The 22,166-nt window shown below is 42.8% G+C and overlaps 1 protein-coding gene across 5 annotated transcripts in view; it reads right to left on the reverse strand.

Moving 5' to 3' along the window:
• Positions 1-339: 339 nt before the first annotated feature.
• LOC141171901 (uncharacterized) overlaps positions 340-22,166 on the reverse strand; it is a 54,648-nt gene continuing 32,821 nt past the window's right edge. For 3 of the 5 annotated variants that reach the window (XM_073655539.1, XM_073655537.1, XM_073655538.1), the window contains 6 exons: positions 12,184-12,333; positions 11,875-12,054; positions 11,667-11,790; positions 11,486-11,583; positions 11,197-11,287; positions 340-7,467 (listed from right to left, as the gene is read on the reverse strand). In XM_073655539.1, coding sequence (XP_073511640.1) covers positions 6,095-7,467; positions 11,197-11,287; positions 11,486-11,583; positions 11,667-11,790; positions 11,875-12,054; positions 12,184-12,261 — 1,944 coding nt within the window. In that variant the 5' untranslated portion in view covers positions 12,262-12,333 and the 3' untranslated portion in view covers positions 340-6,094. Of the gene's footprint in view, positions 7,468-11,196; positions 11,288-11,485; positions 11,584-11,666; positions 11,791-11,874; positions 12,055-12,183; positions 12,334-18,238; positions 18,369-22,166 lie in introns of all 5 variants that reach the window. The other 2 variants (XM_073655540.1, XM_073655541.1) reach the window with 1 other exon arrangement.

A 22,166-nucleotide genomic window follows, 5' to 3' on the forward strand; every position in this document is an offset into this window, starting at 1 on the left:
CATTTTTTGTTTGGCGATATGATGATAAAGCATTGTTTTTTGCTTCGTTTTTTTTTTTTTTTTTTACCGTGTTCACTGAAGGGGTTAACTAGTGGAACAGTTTTCTAGGTCAGGTCGTTACGGATGCGGCGATACCAAATATGTGTACTTTTATTGTTTGTTTGTTTTTTTTCATAATAATATTTATTGATGGGTACATTATATTTTTATTTTTAGTGTATTATTTTTTTTTTATATTTTTACAATTTTTTTTTTTTTTTTTTCACTTTCTGGGAGTTTTTACACTTTTTTTTAATTCTGATCGCCTGCATAGCATAGGGATGGAGCACCATCCCTGTGCTATTCAGGCAGTCAGCGCTGCACAGTGATAAGATTGTTTTGTCATGCACTGCGCATGTCCAAACAATCTTACTGCTGTCTGGTGACCCAGATGTTGTCATGACGACATCAGGTCATCATGGCAACACCCGGGAAGCCGCGGCAGACAGCGCTGGAGGCCGGAAGAGGAGGTGAGTATACCGATAACCTCCTCTTAGCCACCGCAATGCTGGGATCGACTTCGATCGCAGCATTGCGGGGGTTAATGTGCCGGGAGCGGTGCGGGACCGCTCCCTGCACATAGTACCGGGTGTCAGCTGTGACAATCAGCTGACACCCGGCGGCGATCGCGCCCGCACAGCCTGTGTGCGTGCGCGATGATGTACTAATACGGGTCTGGCTCTTAAGTCCCAGGGCACAGACGCATATTAGTATGTCTAATGTTGTTAAGGGGTTAAAGTAGGTTCCTCGGGTATCTGTATGTCCCCTTGGTGCAGATAAGGGTGTGGGACAGAGAGCACTGTGTCCCATGCTGTTTTGCAGTTTTTTTTAGCTCCTCCATCAATGCGGCTGCTTGTTTCAGCTCATCCTCACCCGACTCCTCCTCTTCAGAGCCCATGCACAGCTGCAGGGTAGATGCTATTTGACCACTTCCCTCTTCCTCATCTCCCCTGCTCAATCTATCTCATGACTGACAACTGTGATGTCATCTTGGAGCTGAGAGCCTGCTTCTCATGCCGTCTTTCTGTGGCTCTTCCAGGTCATTATCTTTTTATCCTGGAGCAAAGTACCTCCACACTCAGCAGGTTAACCGGTAGATGTATGGCGATTTTCAGGATGATGTTCATGTCCTATATCGGATAAATAGCTAGATGCTCGGCAGGAGCTCCTCCATCTGCTTGTTCTCACATACCATCAAGGTGGTTGACCTCTTACTTGGTCTCCAGGGTGGATACACAAAGTACTGCTTCTTTCTGTGTGAGTGGGATAGTTGTGCAAGAGAATATCACTACAATAACATTTTTAATTGTCAGATTTGCATTCTGGAGGTCAAAAACATGAAGAAATGGCTCATTTCATAATTGAACCTGACAATTTTTGAAAAAATGATCTGAAAAGGTCCATCAGATAGTTGGGTGGAAGGTTCTTCAGCTGCTCACTCAGGACGTGCTGCCTCTTGCGCAGGTCCTGCTACCTTCCTCTCCTGCTCTGCACCAAACAGTTAGATAATTGTGGGGCTGGAGGAGAGAGAGCAGTTTTCTCTGTGATCAGGAAGGACAATGTCTCAGCGTTCTCACAGTAATCGGCCTCCAGTCTATAAGACGCACTTACTTAATAACAAGATTTTCTCTTGCTAAAAGTGTGTCTTAAGGCCCCGTCACACTAAGCAAGATCGCTAGCGAGATTGCTGCTGAGTCACAACTCTTGTGACGCAACAGCGACCTCAGTAGCGATCTCGCTACGTTTGACACTTAGCAGCGACCAGGCCCCTGCTGTGAGATCGCTGGTCGTGTCGGAATGGTCTGGACATTTCTTTGATCGTTGAGGTCCCGCTGGGTAGCATGCATCAGTGTGTTTGACACCTTACCAACGACCTTGTTGACGACTCAGACACAGAAACACATAGGCGTGCATTGTTATACAGATCCTTACGGGTCGCCGCATCGTTGCTGCGTCGTTGGGAAGATCTGACTGTTTGACATCTCACCAGCGACCACATAGCGACGCAGCAACGATCTCTGACAGGTCGTATCGTTGTCTGGATCGCTGTAGCGTCGCTTAGTGTGACGGGGCCTTTATAGTCCAAAAAAATACATTAGGTTTTAAAGTAATTTCCCTTACTCATTTAATTATACAACTGTCTGTTATATGTTTTTGTACAATATGTCAATAACATGTATAGTTTCTCCCTGTAAGATATTTTTGATGGTCAACAAAACACGATTTTTCAGTAATTCATTTTTCACACTCTAGGTATGATAATGACTTCTCTCTGTGTGGGATTTTTGATGTTTAAAAGGGTTGTCCGCTACTTAAACATCCACTACTTGGACAACCCTTCTCATTCCTCATGTTTATCCTATTATACAAGAATAAGAATAATTTTATTTATGTAGCGCCAACGTATTCCGCAGCAGTTTACAATTAAGTAGGGACATATACAGACAATATAAACAATACAATGTATCACATTTCAACAGTTACAGGAGGATTGAGGGCCCTGCTCGCAAGATTACAATCTATATAGAAAAGGGGAGACAATAGATAGAACATGGTCATCAGCCAGTATCTGTCTAAGGGCAGTTACCATCTGGTATTTGGTGCATGGAGGATGTGGAAACAGATGAATACGCAGGGGTAGATTAAGTTAACATTTAGGAGGGGACAGGGGAGAGTTCGGTTGGTGAGTTGAGGTGATAGGCTTGTCTAAACAGATGTGTTTTAAAGCACGTTTGAAGACATGGGGACTACATATCAGTCGGATCGTTTGGGGCAGTACATTCCAGAAAACTGGTGCGGCACGAGAGAAGTCTTGGAGATGGAGGTGTGAGGTTCGAATTAAGGAGGATGTTAGTTTTAGATCAGTTGCAGAACGGAGGGCACGGGAGGGGCGATAGACAGAAATAAGGGATGAGATATAGGGCAGTGCAGAACTGTGGAGAGCTTTATGGGTGAGAGATGAGTTTGTATTGTATTCTGTGGTGAATAGGTAACCAGTGCAATGACTGGCACAATGTAGAGGCGTCGGTGAAGCGGCCTGTAGAAATACGACCCTGGCTGCTGCATTCAGAATGGATTGGAGAGGAGAGAGTTTGTTTAGAGGAAGACCGATCAGAAGAGAGTTGTAGTAGTCCAGACGAGAGTGAATAAGAGCGACAGTAAGAGTTTTTGCAGTATCAATGGTGAGAAAAGGCCGGATTCTGGAGATGTTTTTAAGGAGCAGGTGACATGAGCGAGTGAGTGATTGAATATGGGGAATAAAGGAAAGTTGTGTGTCAAATATGACTCCAAGACAGCAAGCTTGCTGCTTGGGAGTTATGGTGGCACCACCCAAGAAAATTGACAAGTCATGTATAGGTAGGTTAGTAGAGGGAGGAAAAATAAGGAGTTCAGTTTTGGAGAGATTCCGTTTCAGACAGAGCGAGGACATGATGTTAAAGACAGCAGACAGACAATCACTGGTATTTTGTATTAGAGTAGGGGTGATGTTAGGTGAAGAGGTGTATTGTTGGGTGTCATCAGCATAGAGATAATACTGGAAATCAAATCTGCTGATTGTTTGTCCAATAAGGGCAGTATACAAGGAGAAGAGGAGGGGACCTAGGACTGATCCTTGCCGAACCCTGATAGTAAGGGGAAGATTAGAGGATCCTATTAAAATAAAAACACTTATGCAAGCCTCCCGTGCAGACATTGTTTCACGGGTGTTGGCACTTGCATTCCCGGGGCTCATGTGAGGTTGTCACTAGTGATGAGCGAGCATGCTCGTTACTTGAGATTTACGAACATGCTTGGGCAAACACCTAGTATCTTCAGCGTGCTCGGTGATATGTTTTAATCACTCCCATGTGCATGATTTGCGACTGTTTGACAGCTTTAATACATGTGAGGAATGCTTAAGAAACAAGCATTCCTTATACACTACCGTTCAAAAGTTTGAAGTCATTTAGAAATTTCACTATTTTTGAAAGAAAAGCACATTTTTTTTCAATGAAGCTAACATTAAATGAATCAGAAATACACTCTATACATTGTTAATGTGGTAAATGACTATTCTAGCTGCAAACGACTTGTTTTTATTGCAATATCTACATAGGAGTATAGAGGCCTATTTCCAACAACCACCACTCCAGTGTTTTAATGGTACATTGTGTTTGCTAACTGTGTAAGAAGGCTAATGGATGTTTAGAAAACCCTAGAAAACCCTTGCACAAGTATGTTAGCCCAGCTGAAAACGGTTTGGCTGATTTGAGAAGCTATAAAATTGACCTTCCTTGGAGCTAATTGAGAATCTGGAGCATTACATTTGTTTGTTCTATGAAACTCTCAAAATGGCCAGAAAAAGAGAACTTTCATGTGAAACTTGACAGTCTATTCTTGTTCTTAGAAATGAAGGCTATTCCATGCGAGAAGTTGCCAAGAAACTGAAGATTTCCTACAACGGTGTGTACTACTCCCTTCAGAGAAGAGCACAAAGAGGCTCTAACCAGAGTAGAAAGAGAAGTGGAAGGCCCCGCTGCCCAACTGAGCAACAAGACAAGTACATTAGAGTCTCTAGTTTGAGAAATCGACGCCTCACAGCTCCTCAACTGGCAGCTTCATTAAATAGTACACGCAAAACGCCAGTGTCAACGTCTACAGTAAAGAGGCGACTCCGGGATGCTGGCCTTCAGGGCAAAGTGGCAAAGAAAAAGCCATATCTGAGACTGGCTAATAAAAGGAAAAGATTAATATGGGCAAAAGAACACAGACATTGGACAGAGGAAGATTGGAAAAAAGTTTTATGGACAGACGAATCAAAGTTTGAGGCGTTTGGATCACAGAGAAGAACATTTGTGAGACGCAGAACAACTGAAAAGATGTTGGAAGAGTGCCTGACACCATCTGTCAAGCATGGTGGAGGTAATGTGATGGTCTGGGGTTGCTTTGGTGCTGGTAAAGTGGGAGATTTGTACAAGGTAAATGGGATTTTGAATAAGGAAGGCTATCACTCCATTTTGCAACGCCATGCCATACCCTGTGGACAGCGCTTGATTGTCACTAGATCTCAACCCCATTGAGCTGTTGTGGGAGTAGCTTGACAGTATGGTACGCAAAAAGTGCCCATCAAGCCAATCCAACTTGTGGGAGGGGCTTCAGGAAGCATGGGGTGAAATTTCTCAAGATTACCTCAGTAGATTAACAGCTAGAATGCCAAAGGTCTGCAATGCTGTAATTGCTGCAAAGGGAGAATTCTTTGATGAAAGCCAAGTTTGAAGGAGAAACTTATTCTAATAAAAATCATTATTACTAACCTTGTCAATATCTGGACTATATTGTCTAATCATTTTGCAACTCATTTGATAAATACAAGTATGAGTTTTCATGGAAAACACAAAATTGTCTGGATGACCCCAAACTTTTGAACGGTAGTGTATGTATTAAAGCTGTCAAACAGTCGCAAATCATGCACACAGGAGTGTTTCAAACATATCACCGAGCATGCTGAAGATACTCGGTGCCCTCCCGAGCATACTCGCCGAAAGGGTTAACAGAACATACTCACTCATCACTAGTAGTCACATCATTTGAGCCCTTCACCCAATCAAAGCGGGTGTCACTGTCCCCACCCTTCAGACAAATTGAACATTACAAGGAACTCAGAACAGCTGCAGCCTTGGCTTTCTGTTGATGTTCAATCGACCGAAGGTGGGGACAGTGAAGCCAGCACTGATTGTTACATAACATGAGCACTGCACCCAATCTCATGTGAGCCCCTGGAACACGACTCCCGACACCACTGGAATAGGAGCGGAGTATGAGTGTTTTTATTTTAATGAGGCCAAACCTGAGGAATTACAAGCGGTTGTCCTCGTAGCGGACAATAGCTTTAAGAAGATACAATTCTCAGTTAAAACATGTCCAACATTCCGAATATGAAAAAGGATTCTCCCCTGTGTGACTTCTCTGGTGTTCATTATGAGTTGATTTCCAAATAAAACATTTCCCACATTAAGAACATAAAAAGGCTTCTCCCCAGCGTGAATTCTTTGCTGACTAAGCAGAGATTATTTCTTCACAAAACATTTTCCATATTCTGAACAGGAAAAACGCTTCTCCCTGTGTGAGTTCTCTGGTGCTTTACAAAATTTGCTTTCTGTGTAAAATGTTTCCCACATTCTGGACAGAAAAAAGGCTTCTCCCCTGTGTGAGTTCTCTGGTGAGAAACAAGATCTGATTTATGCTTAAAATATTTCCCACATTCTGAACAGGGAAAAGGCTTCTCTCCTGTGTGAGTTCTCTGGTGAGTAAAAAGAACTGATTTCTGATTAAAACATTTCCCACATTCTGAACATGAAAATGGCTTCTCCCCTGTGTGGATTCTCCAGTGGCTATCAAGATGTGCTTTCCTGTTAAAACATTTCCCACATTCTGAACAGGAAAAAGGCTTCTCCCCTGTGTGGGTTCTCTGGTGAATAACCAAAACTGATTTTTTGTTAAAACATTTCCCACATTCTGAACAGGAAAAAGGCTTTTCCCCTGTGTGGGTTCTCTGATGATTAAGCAAAACTGATTTTTTGTTATAACATTTCCCACATTCTGAACAGGAAAAAGGCTTCTCTCCTGTGTGGGTTCTCTGGTGGCTATCAAGATACTCTTTACGGTTAAAACATTTCTCACATTCTGCACATGAAAAAGGCTTCATCCCTGTGTGGGTTCTGTTGTGGCTATCAAGATGCACTTTCTGGTTAAAACATTTCCCACATTCTGAACAGGAAAAAGGCTTCTCCCCTGTGTGAGTTCTATGGTGCTTAACAAAATTTGATTTTTGTGCAAAATGTTTCCCACATTCTGAACAGGAAAAAGGCTTCTCCCCTGTGTGAGTTCTCTGGTGAATAACAAAATCTGATTTCTGTGCAAAATGTTTCCCACATTCTGAACATGAAAAAGGCTTCTCCCCAGTGTGGGTTCTGTTGTGGCTATCAAGATGCACTTTCTGTTTAAAACATTTTCCACATTCTGAACAAGAAAAAGGCTTCTCCCCTGTGTGAGTTCTCTGGTGAGTAACAAGATGTGATTTCTGATTAAAACATTTACCACACTTGGAACAAGAAAATCTAATTTCTGCTTTGTGAATTTTGGGATGTTTAAGAAAAGACTTTTCAAGGTGAAAACTATTTCCATATTCTGAACGTGAAAATTGCTTATTTGCTTTAGGAGCATTTCCTTTTTTAATGCTTATTTTGTGACTTTGATTTTCCTTAGTAGTCCGTAATGAATCAGAAGACAGGACCTGTTTCATAGGATCAGATGACAGATCTTTGCTGGGAAGGGATGATGGGATATCTGGAGTAATGGCATTCACTTCAATTGTATCCTGTGGGATCTCAAAATCATCTGATATTAAAATTGAAGATGTCAACTGTCCCTCTGATCTCCTGAAGTCATCTATTAAGAATAAAACCAATTATTTTTAACAAAATATCCTTGAATTTTATATTTTTCAACATTTATACTTAACTTGACATTTTTACAAACAGTTTATGTAAAAATATTGAATTATTCACCAAGACAATGACAGTTCACAGTCTAATAGAAAACCTCATAGGATGAACCAGTGGAGCGTGGTGTTCAACTGTTCATTCTGCCTCCCAAATATGGAGTAAAAACCCCCCAAACAATGTTATGTAGGAAAAAATTATACCAACAAAAATGTCTACTGATCTCACAAAACACAATTCCCCACTCAGGTCCATCATCTGTGAATGAAAAAAACAGAAGTTTCCACATTATTAGTGGCTCAAAGCCTCTTGAAAAGCAACATGGCTTCAATAAACCAATCCCGCAATATCCATACTATAGTGAGAAGAACGAACTTAATTTACGGTCTGTGTATGTCTCCTGGAGCACAATCGGGGCACATATTCACACTAAAACATCCACTGTGTGCTAATTTCTGGAAAGTGCCCGTGTAATCAAAATAGTCACTACTCCTATACATTAATTCACTGAGGGTTATAATTTCCAAAATGGAGTCACTTTATGGGGATTTCTCCTGATCTGGTTTTCTGCTATTTTGTCATATTAAGACTTCTGCAAATGGTGTATCCAATTTCCTCTGGGATCTGCTTCTACAACATTTCCTTCTGTCACCAGGGGGTGCTGGTAATGAAGGAGACGTCAGAACCAAAAGCTCTGTCCAGCCACTAAGATTGCGGGGCCTGGGACCAGTAGTACCATGCAGTCTGGCAGTATGGGTGTGTGCTGTCCAGCTAGAGAAATCTGCTCCTTGCTTTAGCCAATTGGAAAGCACCGCACCCTACTAAAGCTGGAAGCATATTGCCGGAAGCTGCCAGATACAACCTTGTTCTTCTCTGGTTCAGTCCTCTGTGATCAGCTCCCGGCTTGTGTATTTGTTTCCTGTTGTGACCTCGGCCCGTTTACTGACTACTCTTGTGTCTTCTGATCTTGTATTTTCTCTGCCCTCCTGGTTCTGACCCGGCTACCTGACTATTCTTCTTCCCATCTAACACCACCAAATAGCTAGTAAATTTAGATCTCAGGTATTTGGAAGAGATAATGGAGACTTTCTTTTAAAGAGTACCAGGGAGCTACAGACTCACATACAGTTAGGTCCATATATATTTGGACAAAGACAACATTTTTCTAATTTTGGTTCTAGACATTACCACAATGAATTTTAAACAAAACAATTCAGATGCAGTTGAAGTTCAGACTTTCAGCTTTCATTTGAGGGTATCCACATTAAAATTGGATGAAGGGTTTTGGAGTTTCAGCTCCTTGACATGTGCCACCCTGTTTTTAAAGGGACCAAAAGTGATTGGACAATTGACTTCAAGATTATTTCATGAACAGGTGTGGGCAATCCCTTCATTATGTCATTCTCAATTAAGCAGATAAAAGGCCTGGAGTTGATTTGAGGTGTGGTGCTTGCATTTGGAAGGGTTTGGTGTGAAGTAAACATGCGGTCAAACGAGCTCTCCATGCAGGTGAAACAAGCCATCCTTAAGCTGCAAAAACAGAAAAAAACCATCCGAGAAATTGCTACAATATTAGGAGTGCAAAATCTACAGTTTGGTACATCCTGAGAAAGAAAGAAAGCACTGGTGAACTCATCAATGCAAAAAGACCTGGGCGCCCACGGAAGACAACAGTGGTGGATGATCGCAGAATAATCTCCATGGTGAAGAGAAACCCCTTTACAACAGCCAACCAAGTGAACAACACTCTCCAGGAGGTAGGCGTATCAATATCCAAATCTACCATAAAGAGAAGACTGCATGAAAGTAACTACAGAGGGTTCACTGCACGGTGCAAGCCACTCATAAGCATCAAGAATAAAAAGGCTAGACTGGACTTTGCTAAAAAAACATCTAAAAAAGCCAGCACAGTTCTGGAAGAACATTCTTTGGACAGATGAAACCAAGATCAACCTCTACCAGAATGATGGAAAGAGAAAAGTATGGCGAAGACATGGTACAGCTCATGATCCAAAGCATTCCACATCATCTGTAAAACACGACGGAGGCAGTATGATGGCTTAGGCATGCATGGCTGCCAGTGGCACTGGGTCACTAGTGTTTATGGATGATGTGACACAGGACAGAAGCAGCCGAATGAATTCTGATGTCTTCAGAGCCATACTGTGTGCTCAGATCAAGCCAAATGCAGCCAAACTGATTGGTCGTCGTTTCATACTACAGATGGACAATGACCCAAAACATAAAGCCAAAGCAACCCAGGAGTTTATTAAAGCAAAGAAGTGGAATATTCCTGAATGGCCAAGTCAGTCACCTGATCTCAACCCAATTGAGCATGCATTTCACTTGTTAAAGACTAAACTTCAGACAGTGAAGGCCTGGCAGACCATCAAAAAGGAGGAAACACAATGTCTGGTGATGTCCATGAGTTCAAGACTTCAGGCAGTCATTGCCAACAAAGGGTTTTCAACCAAGTACTAGAAATGAACATTTTATTTACAATTATTTAATCTGTCCAATTACTTTTGGTCCCTTTAAAAACAGGGTGGCACATGTTAAGGAGCTGAAACTCCTAAACCCTTCATCCAATTTTAATGTGGATACCCTCAAATGAAAGTTGAAAATCTGAACTTCAACTGCATCTGAATTGTTTTGCTTAAAATTCATTGTGGTAATGTCTAGAACCAAAATTAGAAAAATGTTGTCTCTGTCCAAATATATATGGACTTAACTGTAAGTGAGGCAGGACAATCCCACCACATATCATACAAAATGAAAAACTGTAAACAAATAGACATAGAATAAAAAAACATGTTACATCCCCAACAAGAACGTATGTATGAGGGGAGAAATCCAGCACTAAATCGGAGTTGCACTCATTTATGGTGGACCATTGCAGCTACTATCAGTTCTGTCCAGAAGAGTAGAGAAAGTATTTTTGCTCCCCATTTAGGGAGCGATTGTGCAGTAATCGGAATTCCTTAGGAAAACATAATGGAATTTATGACGTGGAGTGAATCCATGAAACCAGGGCTCGAGCCATGCCACCACATCTCCTGCCGGCGTGAATAGATGTATATTACAGCCATCAGCCACGCACAGCTTAGAGATATATCATAGCACAGGTGTAATGTTATTTATGTAGTTTATCGCAATCCTGTTTAAAGTATTTTGGTTTAAAAAGATAGGATTAAAAGGAAACTCTGTTGTTATTGTACAGAAATTCACACTTGGCCCTCACTGAATATTTAATGTTGTCGATCATAAAAGCGAAGTTTAGCCAGAAAGACAGGACCTGGTCTTGTAGGGACCATATAAGCACATTCAGCCACACAGAAGGGAGAGAAGGTAGATTCATCCAATAAGATATTAGGGTTCTAGGAAGCCAACAGCATACAATGTCATTTGGCTTTGTAGTTTACAGATCTGGGCAGGTAAGGGTCATCGTCTTTTAATTTTAGGGGGTAGGTGGATCCACCTGGTTGTAAGTTCTATAGAAAAGGGCTTTCAATGCCCAAAGTCATTTGAACAGTTTTGGATGGAGGAGAATGTTGTGGTCTAAAGGCAAAATGGTGATCACACGATTGTGATACGACCAGACTACATGACTGATAAAGCCACCACAGCCGGTGACTGAGAAGAATCTATGGCTCTGGATTTAGTAGCTGCTACTCACCTGGGTCGTCATTTATATTAATCTCCTCTTTACACCGCTCATCACCCCTCACATATGTCTCTGCAGTATTAGTATGGGTCAGATCTTCACCCTGAAACAAATATTGTAAAAGTCAAAGACAGATGGAGAAGTCATATCTATGATCAGCTCTAATCTTGTCATCTCCACCGTTCTCATTATACAACTATAAACCATATAATAATGGTGGATAAAACAAGACTGAGCCCAAGACCTTCACAGCCATCTACAGATCATAGGGGAGATCTCATGACACCTTCTCTACATCTACCTGTTGATCCTGAGGAACATTGGGATCTTCTTGTTTACAGTCCTGTGGAAGAAGAGGATGGGGACATCTCTCTGGTGTTGTCCTCTTACTGGATAGATCTGTAGGAAACATATACAGGGATTGAATTCATTCTTTACATACAGATAATTATAGGCCTTGTGTATTTAGTCCTGTCTATTACCTGGTAATGTGGGGGGCTGGGGAACATCCATCATGGTGTCCTTGTACACATCTTTGTGTCCTTCTAAATACTCCCACTCCTCCATGGAGAAATAGATGGAGACATCCTGATGCCTTATAGGAACCTGACATATACAATGATACCGTCATCGGCCCCAATTCGTTCATAGCGTTACTGTATAATGTCCCAGTATTCCCAGCAGTGTCACCTCTCCAGTCAACAGCTCAATCATCTTGTAGGTGAGTTCTAGGATCTTCTGGTCATTGACTTCCCCATGTATCAGGGGGTTAGGTGGAGGCCCCGTTATTTGGCTCAGCGGTCTTCCCCATCCCTCAGACACAGGGTCCTGACAGCGCTCACTAGAGGTCTTCTTCACTATCGTGTAATCCTGGTTATGGAGAGACACATTAATAAATCTCACTACAGACATTTCCAGAGTCCTCACCTCTCCAGTTCTGTCCATCTGTTATTAACATAGATAAGAACGATGTAATGTGACGTCATCAGAATCTCTCACCTCTCCAGTAAGCCGGAAGAGGATCTCTAGGGTGAGGTGTAAGATCCTCTCTGCCATCTTGTCTCTGTCGATATCCATCTTTGATGGGTAAATCAGGAAAATTCTCTTCTATGGAAGATCTTCACTGAAAGGATCTGATATTGTAGAAACCTGAATGAGAAGAGGAGTTGATGTAACATCATAAAAATCCTGTGTAATAATACAATTACTGAAGACAATAAGGGAAACATATGAGGAGATTTTTTTACAGAATGTAGTTTTCTTCTTCAAATCTAGTAATAAAACCTATATATTTTAGGCCACAGACAACACGGAGTTTCTTCCTCGAAGTCTGCAGCTGAATACATTTCTCATAGACTCATCTTCCATAATGCTGATTCTCGTCTCATTTACAGACACTAGATTCGACATTAGCAATACTGCAGGAGATATTCATTACACACGATATGAGAAATAACTACTTCATGATGAGCACAACATCTTCTTCTTCTACTACGGCTCTAGAAACATATTTGGCCAGAGTCCGTAACGGACTACATCACCACTGGCCGTCTATATGAATATTTCCAGTCTTCCCCGGACTGTAATCTTCTATTACGTTAGATCTCATGTCTGATTCACACACAGAAGTTTGAGGCTTTTAAAAAAGCTTTTTTGTTTGGATAAACACCGTGGACAGAAATTATTTGATGCCAAAGTCTCCATGTACAGTGTTTAATGGGGTTTATTTCTGGCCTTAGGCTTTCCTATAGCACAAGAAAATCACCAGAAAAAAGTAGATATTAAAATGCTTCAAAAGAAAATTAGCACCAACAATTCTTGCAAAAAAGAAAAAAAACATGCAAAAAGCAGTATATATTTTTTTATTTTGTAACACATTAAACATTTGCTTTAAAATAATTTAACTCTTTTGGGCACCAGAACATAGATGAACACCGCAGGGATGGCATAGGTGCGGCTGCAACAAAAACACTGGCAGTTTAACCACTTGCTGCTGTCAAAAGCAAACATGGCATCTAAGAAGGTTTGACAGAGTTTGGCTCAGTGCTCCTCCTCCCCCAAGTACTCGATAGTATGGGGCTGCCTAGTAGCTACGATACTTCAATGCCTAATAATGGTTTCTGGGCCAGCAATGTATGAAGGTCTATCGATCGGGCCAGAGGCAGCGTCCAATAAGTTACCTTTTAATGTCCCCATTTAATGCCCCCATACACAATAGACAAAAGTTGCATGAAAGTACTGATTTGGGGGGTTTGGTTGACTATATAATGTATTTGAGGGCCTCCCGACAGATGATGTCAGGGCAGAGAAGGATCTGTCATCCTGAATTTCAGAGGCTAATCCGTATGTAGATCCTGTAGATAATCCTCCGCTAGAGGAGTCTGGAGGAGACTCTCTCATACAAACCACAGGAAAGCTGGAATATTTGTGTATGGGGGAGTCAGGAGAGATAGCCGTCTGCCAAATAACCGTTTAGCCATCCCTTATCTCATGTGTATGGGGCCATTAGTATTACAATGACAGGCAAGGATAATACACCACACTACAGTAGTACAGTGCATCACCTGAGCCATCAGAGGATTGTATGTTGTATGATCGCACTGATGAGAGTTGTTTGAAAAAGTAAAAAAAATAATCACAGTTTTAGCAACAAGAAATATCCGTCACTATAGGGAAAACAGACTTACTGCACAATGTTAGTTATGTCACGTCCATAACAACTTTATTATACTCTATTATCCTATATACATCGTGGAGCACATAGAAATCACAGGTCCCACAGCAATAGCTGTAATTGGGTCCCCCAACCTCAAAAGGAAAAATAAATATATATATATTTGGCTGAGTCATATCTCCCCACTCTGCAGACCGCACACTGCCGTTGTACTTGACAGGCACAGACCAGATAGTATAGACATGAATGAAGGAGACCAAAGTAAAGAAAAGTTTATTTTTCATCTTAACAAGAACTTGATGAGAAGTATATACATCAGATAGCAGACACAATACTTTATAAATGCTTCTTCTGTATCATTCAGAGTCAGGAACTTTCCAGTTACATGTAGCGATAAAAAAACTTTTGTTACCAGCTACAACAGTCCAGCAAACCATTATGGGAAAGCTCATCATTCCCTGTGGGGACCATACAAGTTGAGATTTGTCGCTACAGCCCCCCAAAGCTACTTTTACCACCCAGTTGATTTGTGAGGACCTCACTGGCTGAGGTGCATTGGTACAACTCCTCACTAGTACTCTCAAAGTCTATTCGATGACGGCCACGCACTCCTTGTTGTGGCACTACATCTTCAGCTCTCGTAGGAGACCTCAGATCCCAGTTTGGCGACCCCGTCGCTTCCTCTCTAGTATAGACAATTGTTTGTTTAAATACTGTTTTTCTAAGATAAGGAATCCTTCCTTAACTTAACCCCCTTTAATTAGACCTTCTGGCTCCCCCCTCTCCTCCAGGGCAAAGTTCTGTATTGTTTAAGTAGGTCTCCTGGCTTGAGCCAAGTTGTTCCTCATCCTGCTGCTCACCTTAGCAAATTTTTATCCCTTTAATTAGGCCTTCTGCTGCCCTTTGGCAAAGTTCCGTACCATTTAAGTAGGCCTCCTGGCCTGAGCTAAAGACCTCGCCCTGCTCTTTGTTTCGGATATGCTCAATGTCTAGAATCCAGATTCCCACTGCTATTATATCTTTGCTTCCCTTCAGAACGTACTATCTGATGTCTTTCTCCTGGCACACAACACCATATCAATTTAAGTCTACAACCAGACACCAGCCAGATGTCTGTATATCTCACTTATTTATCCCTATCTGACTCATCACCAGGAAATTGTTCTCCTGTGTCAACATGTAGCTCAGTGCTACATGGTCACATTATGATGGCCCCCATAGAACCCGCATGTTATGATGGCGCCCACAACCCATCATAGAGTATTATGGCCACAAAAGCCTGCTAAAAAAATGAGGACCACCACTCAGTATGGTGGCTCTTGTAGTCCACCACAGTTCCCCTCTCATTAAAATGGCCCCCACAGCCTTTCACTTAATATGATGTCCTCACGATTTCTGATAATTAAAAAAACAAAACAAAAAAAGGACACACTACTCAACCAACCCTGTTCCTGAGGTGCTCTGCTCGGGTCCGTGCAGTGTGAGTACTGAGGCTCCGTACTACAGGTGGGATGTAGTGACGTCATTGTGCCTGCAGTGCACGGAGTCTCAGACTCACAGGTGACGACTGAACTGTGGATTAGGGAGCTTTCGACTCCCCGATGTAATTTAAATGTGCTCACCTCAGCAGGTTGTGCAGGATAGGCACAGCATTAGTATAGAACTTACAGGAGATGGGGTTCTCAATCCGTGGTGTGCAGCTTGTCCGAGAGCAGTGGTGGCATGCTTGTGATAGCCCGACAGGTGCCTCCATGTGAACATAGAGAAGAGTATTATACCCGGAGGCGCTCCCAATGGATGGTGGAGACTCTGATAGTGCAAGGAAGTTGTTCATCTTACATATGATCCATATAAAATAGATGGCCATGATATTAACCCCTTTACCCCTGAAGGTGGTTTGCATGTTAATGACCACTTATATCTTAGATCCCTATTAGCCATGGAGTAGCCTCTGGGATAAAAAGTGACTCCAGCTCACAGAGGCATACAATTATATTTAATTTATTATGACGCGGTAAAAATTAGAAAATCAATAAAAACAAGAATAGAAATGGGGGGGGGGGGGGCCTCCAATAGACAAGAGACACAGATATATTCAACTTGTCCCTGGTGCTTTGAAATAGGTACTGCCAGCAGTATATGGTATCAAAGTAAATTCTTAATGTCCATGTATCTTTATTTGCAAAATATGTATTTATAGGTTATACATTGCTCAAAAAAATAAAGGGAACACTGAAATAACACATCCTAGATCTGAATGAATGAAATATTCTCATTGAATCCTTTGTTCTGTACAAAGTTGAATGTGCTGACAACAAAATCACACAAAAATCATCAATGGAAATCAAATTTATTAACCAATGGAGGCCTGGATGTGGAGTCACCCAAAATTAAAGTGGAAAAACACACTACAGGCTGATCCAACTTTGATGTAATGTCTTTAAAACAAGTCAAAATGAGGCTGAGTATTGTGTGTGGCCTCCACGTGCCTGTATGACCTCCCTACAATGCCTGGGCATGCTCCTGATGAGGCTCAGTATTGTGTGTGGCCTCCACGTGCCTGTATGACCGCCCTACAATGCCTGGGCATGCTCCTGATGAGGCTGAGTATTGTGTGTGGCCTCCACGTGCCTGTATGACCTCCCTACAGCGCCTGGGCATGTTCCTGATGAGGCTGAGTATTGTGTGTGGCCTCCACGTGCCTGTATGACCTCCCTACAACGCCTGGGCATGCTCCTGATGAGGCTCAGTATTGTGTGTGGCCTCCACGTGCCTGTATGACCTCCCTACAACGCCTGGGCATGCTCCTGATTAGGTTGCGGACGGTCTCCTGTGGGATTTCCTCCCAGACCTGGACTAAAGCATCCGCCAACTCCTGGACAGTCTGAGGTGCAACGTGACGTTGGTGGATGGAGCGAGACATGATGTCCCAGATGTGCTCAATCGGATTCAGGTCTAGGGAACGGGCGGGCCAGTCCATAGCTTCAATGCCTTCATCTTGCAGGAACTGCTGACACACTCCAGCCACATGAGGTCTGGCATTGTCCTGCATTAGGAGGAACCCAGGGCCAACCGCACCAGCATATGGTCTCACAAGGGGTCTGAGGATCTCATCTCGGTACCTAATGGCAGTCAGGCTTCCTCTGGCGAGCACATGGAGTGCTGTGCGGCCCTCCAAAGAAATGCCACCCCACACCATTACTGACCTACTGCCAAACCGGTCATGCTGAAGAATGTTGCAGGCAGTAGATCGCTCTCCACAGCGTCTCCAGACTCTGTCACATCTGTCACATGTGCTCAGTGTGACCCTGCTTTCATCTGTGAAGATCACAGGGCGCAAGTGGCGACTTTGCCAATCCTGGTGTTCTGTGGCAAATGCCAAGCGTCCTGCACGGTGTTGGGCTGTGAACACAACCCCCATCTGTGGACGTCGGGCCCTCATACCACCCTCATGGAGTCGGTTTCTAACAGTTTGTGCAGACACATGCACATTTGTGGCCTGCTTGAGGTCATTTTGCAGGGCTCTGGCAGTGCTCCTCCTGTTCCTCCTTGCACAAAGGCAGAGGTAGCGGTCCTGCAGCTGGGTTGTTGCCCTCCTCCGGCCCCTCCACGTCTCCTGGTGTACTGGCTTGTCTCATGGTAGCGCTTCCAGCCTCTGGACACTACGCTGACAGACACAGCAAACCTTCTTGCCACCGCTCACATTGATGTGCCATCCTGGATGAGCTGCACTACCTGAGCAACTTCTGTGGGCTGTAGAGTCCGTCTCATGCTACCGCGAATGTGAAAGCACAACCAACATTCAAAAGTGACCAAAACATCAGTCAGAAAGTGTTGGTACTGAGACGTGGTCTGTGGTCCCCATCTGCAGAACCACTCCTTTATTGAGGGTGTCTTGATAATTGCAGATAATATCCATCTATTGTCTATTCCATTTGCACAACAGCATGTGAAATTGATTGTCAATCAGTGCTGCTTCCTAAGTGGACAGTTTGATTTCACAGAAGTTTGATGCACTTGGAGATATATTGTGTTGTTTAAGTGTTCCCTTTATTTTTTTGAGAAGTATATTAGCACAATACCAAGTGAATTGAGGAGTCAACAAAATGCTTAATACAATCTATCATTGTCCATTCATAAAGTGCATTGTACAAATGGTTGACAACTTCATTGTAAGCTAATTTGACAAGTAGTAGCAACAAATAAAGTGAACGGTGCCAAAGGAGAGCATAGTTATTCTATAAAGGTAAGTGGTTACTTAGATTTACTTGTGCTATTGGTAGATGCGTAGTTACCAAGGACACAAATCTGGCACGTGAGAGTTTGAAAGCAATACCAAAGTTGGCAAATCAATTTAATGGTTATAAAATGTCTTATTACCTGTGTGCCAAGCGGCCGATAGACCAGGGGTAGTAAGTTAGGCGCCACGTCCCCCTCGCCTAGACATTGTTTCGCTGTCGCTTCTTCCGGGGCGTGTCACCAGGAGGCTTAAACAGTACAGAACTTTGCCCTGGAGGAGGGGGGAGGGGGGAGGGGAAGGTCTAATTAAAGGGGATTAAGTTAAGGAAGGATTCCTTATCTTAGACAAACAGGATTTAAACAATCAATTGTCTATACTAGAGAGGTTCATATGTAAGAAGAACAATCCTCTTGTACTATCGGGATCTCTACCATCCAACGAGAGAGCCTCCGGGTAAAATACTCCTTTCTATGGGAATGTGGTTATCACTGAAATTGTGAGGATTGGAGAGGGTGCATGGTGCCAAACCATGCTGAACTCTCTCAATTCACAGGCACAATAGTGGCCGAATGGGTTGCCACCATGGATGATACACCCCTGTCTATCCAACTATTGTGAGGTAAATATCTCATAGGTCCTGGTTTCCTTAGTGTCCGCACCAAGAATGGGGCTAAGTGAGTATTTATTAATTAGCTGTGGCATAAGGCCCCGTCACACATAACGAGATCACTAGCGAGATTGTTGATGCGGTACGGTTTTCGTGACGCAATAGCGATCTCGCTAGTGATCTCGTTATGTCTGACAGGTAGCAACGATCAGGCCCCTGCTGTGAGATCGCTGATCGTTACAAAGCTTCCTGGACCATTCCTGGGTCGTTGCGCTCCCGCTGGGCAGTGTGCATCGCTGTATTTGACACCTTACCGATTCAGAACTGAGACACGTAGGCGTGCATAAATAGGACTTTTCCCGCGCCCCTCGTCCCCGATTAGTGGTCGCTACTGCGTCCTTGTTTTTCCAGATCCCACCGGCGTTCTCCGGCTGTGACTCCACTTTGCAGAAATCAGACATCTTTCGCGAGGTAGGTATTGTTTGGGGTCTCAAATGAGTTTCCATTTTTAATTCATTTATAGGACATCTACCAATTATCTGCTATCATTGCTCTTCAGAGAGGGAGGGATTGACTTCTATCTGTATATATATGCTTTTGCATGGGCAGATATTTTAGGGGTCTCGTGCACACACACCCACACAGCACGTTTTCTGACACGCTGTCCTGGCCAACCGCTTCAGAGTTTTTCACACGCCAATTAACATGAAGCTTAAATCAATAGACTCTGTTGTTTTGGCCTGTTGCGTGCTTCACAACTTTCTTCGCCGACGTGATGCAATTACGTACTGTCCGCCTGGCTTCGTGGACTCTGTGGACCTAGCCAATGGGCAAGTGGAGCTCAGTGAATGGCGTGCAAACGATCCTGCAATTGCAGGCCTTCAACCAGTGGGACATGGCAGAAACACCTATGATGCGAAGACCTGCTGCGACAACTACTGCCAGTATTTTAACGGTCCTGGTGCTGTTCCTTGGCAGCATCAGAACCTATAGTGGGCAACTACTCATGTTTCTACACTGCTGACATTTCTGTACTGATGTGTCTAATAAACTGTGTGTTCTACTATGCAAAAGCTTTGTTTCTCATTCTTTCAGTAGTAGCAGTAGTCACCGCAGTAAGCAGTCCATATATATATATACATATGTATACACATGCGTATACAGATACATACATACACACATATACATTCGTGTACTCGTATGTAAACAGATTCATCCATGTACTCATACATATTTTTAAGTACATAAATATATACACACACTCATATACACATACGTATACAGATAACTATATACACATACATACTCTCAAACATACAGATATGCATACACATAAATGGCCATTTACATCTCTCTATATATATATTCATATAAATATATGGACATCCATACATCTGTACAGGAACAATGCACACACCAGTGTTCCCGTCTGACCAGAGACGCAGTAGCGATCCCATCTGACCGGAGACGCAGTAGCGATGTTAAACCAAGGCCGCCCAATCAGAACGCAGTAGCGTCCACCAATCGGAGATGAGGGTGCACGGAAAAGTAATTTTATGCATGCCTTTGTGACACAGTACAGTCCCTATCAAGGTGTGGATCGTTGAAATAGCTGCTGTGTGAAAGCGTCCCAACGACCGCCGAGATCGTTAGTTAGATCGCTGGGGCGGCCAAAATCATTGGTAAGTTCTGCATGTTTAACAGCTCCCCAGCGATCACGAAATGACTGTCCAGCGATCCCAAAACCGTGACGTAATAACGATCTCGCTAGCGATCTCGTTATGTGTGACGGGGCCTATAGTCAGTGGATGGGATGGTGCCATATTGTGTGTAGGGGGCAGTACTGTGGGAAAGAAAACCCTGAAGTAAAATTTAAAACCTTTATTAAATATATGCATTAAAAACATGACTAACAACATATATATATATTAACATCTAGCAAAATTACAAGCTGAATGGCTTGTTGTGGATGTATATAAACAGGTGTAAACAATGATGCTGTTGAAAAATTGAAATAGTCACTACCATACGCGATCCTGTACCTAAACAAAGCTGATACTGCCTAGCCACGGAGGTTGGCACCAGAAGGAACAATGGCGCCCCCGCTCACCAGTGGGTGTCCCTCAGAAGCCATAGTTAACCCTGATTAATATATATATATATATATATATATATATATATATATATATATATATATATATATATATATATATATATATATATATATATATATATATATATACACACACACATATATACACATATATATATATATACACATTACAGACCAAAAGTTTGAACACACCTTCTCATTTAAAGATTTTTCTGTATTTTCTTGACTATGAAAATTGTACATTCACACTGAAGGCATCAAAACCATGAATTAACACATGTGGAATTATATACTTAACAAAAAAGTGTGAAACAACTGAAAATATGTCTTATATTCTAGGTTCTTCAAAGTAGCCACCTTTTGCTTTGTTGACTGCTTTGCACACTCTTGGCATTCTCTTGATGAGCTTCAAGAGGTAGTCACCAGAAATGGTCTTCACTTCACAGGTGTGCCCTGTCAGGTTTCATAAGTGGGATTTCTTGCCTTATAAATGGGGTTGGGACCATCAGTTGTGTTGTGCAGAAGTCTGGTGGATACACAGCTGATAGTCCTACTGAACAGACTGTTAGAATTTGTATTATGGCAAGAAAAAAGCAGCTAAGTAAAGAAAAACGAGTGGCCATCATTACTTTAAAAAATGAAGGTCAGTCAGTCCGAAAAACTGGGCAAACTTTGAAAGTGTCCCCAAGTGAAATCGCAAAAACCATCAACCGCTACAAAGAAACTGGCTCACATGAGGACCGCCCCAGGAAAGGAAGACCAAGAGTCACCTCTGCTTCTGAGGATAAGTTTCTCCGAGTCACCAGCCTCAGAAATCGCAGGTTAACAGCAGCTCAGATTAGAGACCAGGTCAATGCCACACAGAGTTCTAGCAGCAGACACATCTCTTCAACAACTGTTAAGAGGAGACTTTGTGCAGCAGGCCTTCATGGTAAAATAGCTGCTAGGAAACCACTGCTAAGGACAGGCAACAAGCAGAAGAGACTTGTTTGGGCTAAAGAATGCAAGGAATAGACAGTAGACCAGTGGAAATCTGTGCTTTGGTCTGATGAGTCCAAATTTGAGATCTTTGGTTCCAACCACCGTGTCTTTGTGCAACGCAGAAAAGGTGAACGGATGGACTCTACATGCCTGGTTCCCACCGTGAAGCATGGAGGAGGAGGTGTGATGGTGTGGGGGTGCTTTGCTGGTGACAATGTTGGGGATTTATTCAAAATTGAAGGCATACTGAACCAGCATGGCTACCACAGCATCTTGCAGCGGCATGCTATTCCATCCGGTTTGCATTTAGTTGGACCATCATTTATTTTCAACAGGACAATGACCCCAAACACACCTCCAGGCTGTG

Source organism: Phyllobates terribilis, unplaced genomic scaffold, assembly GCF_046119375.1.
Source record: "Phyllobates terribilis strain yellow unplaced genomic scaffold, ASM4611937v1 Scaffold_12__6_contigs__length_324123572, whole genome shotgun sequence".
Taxonomy (NCBI): domain Eukaryota; kingdom Metazoa; phylum Chordata; class Amphibia; order Anura; family Dendrobatidae; genus Phyllobates; species Phyllobates terribilis.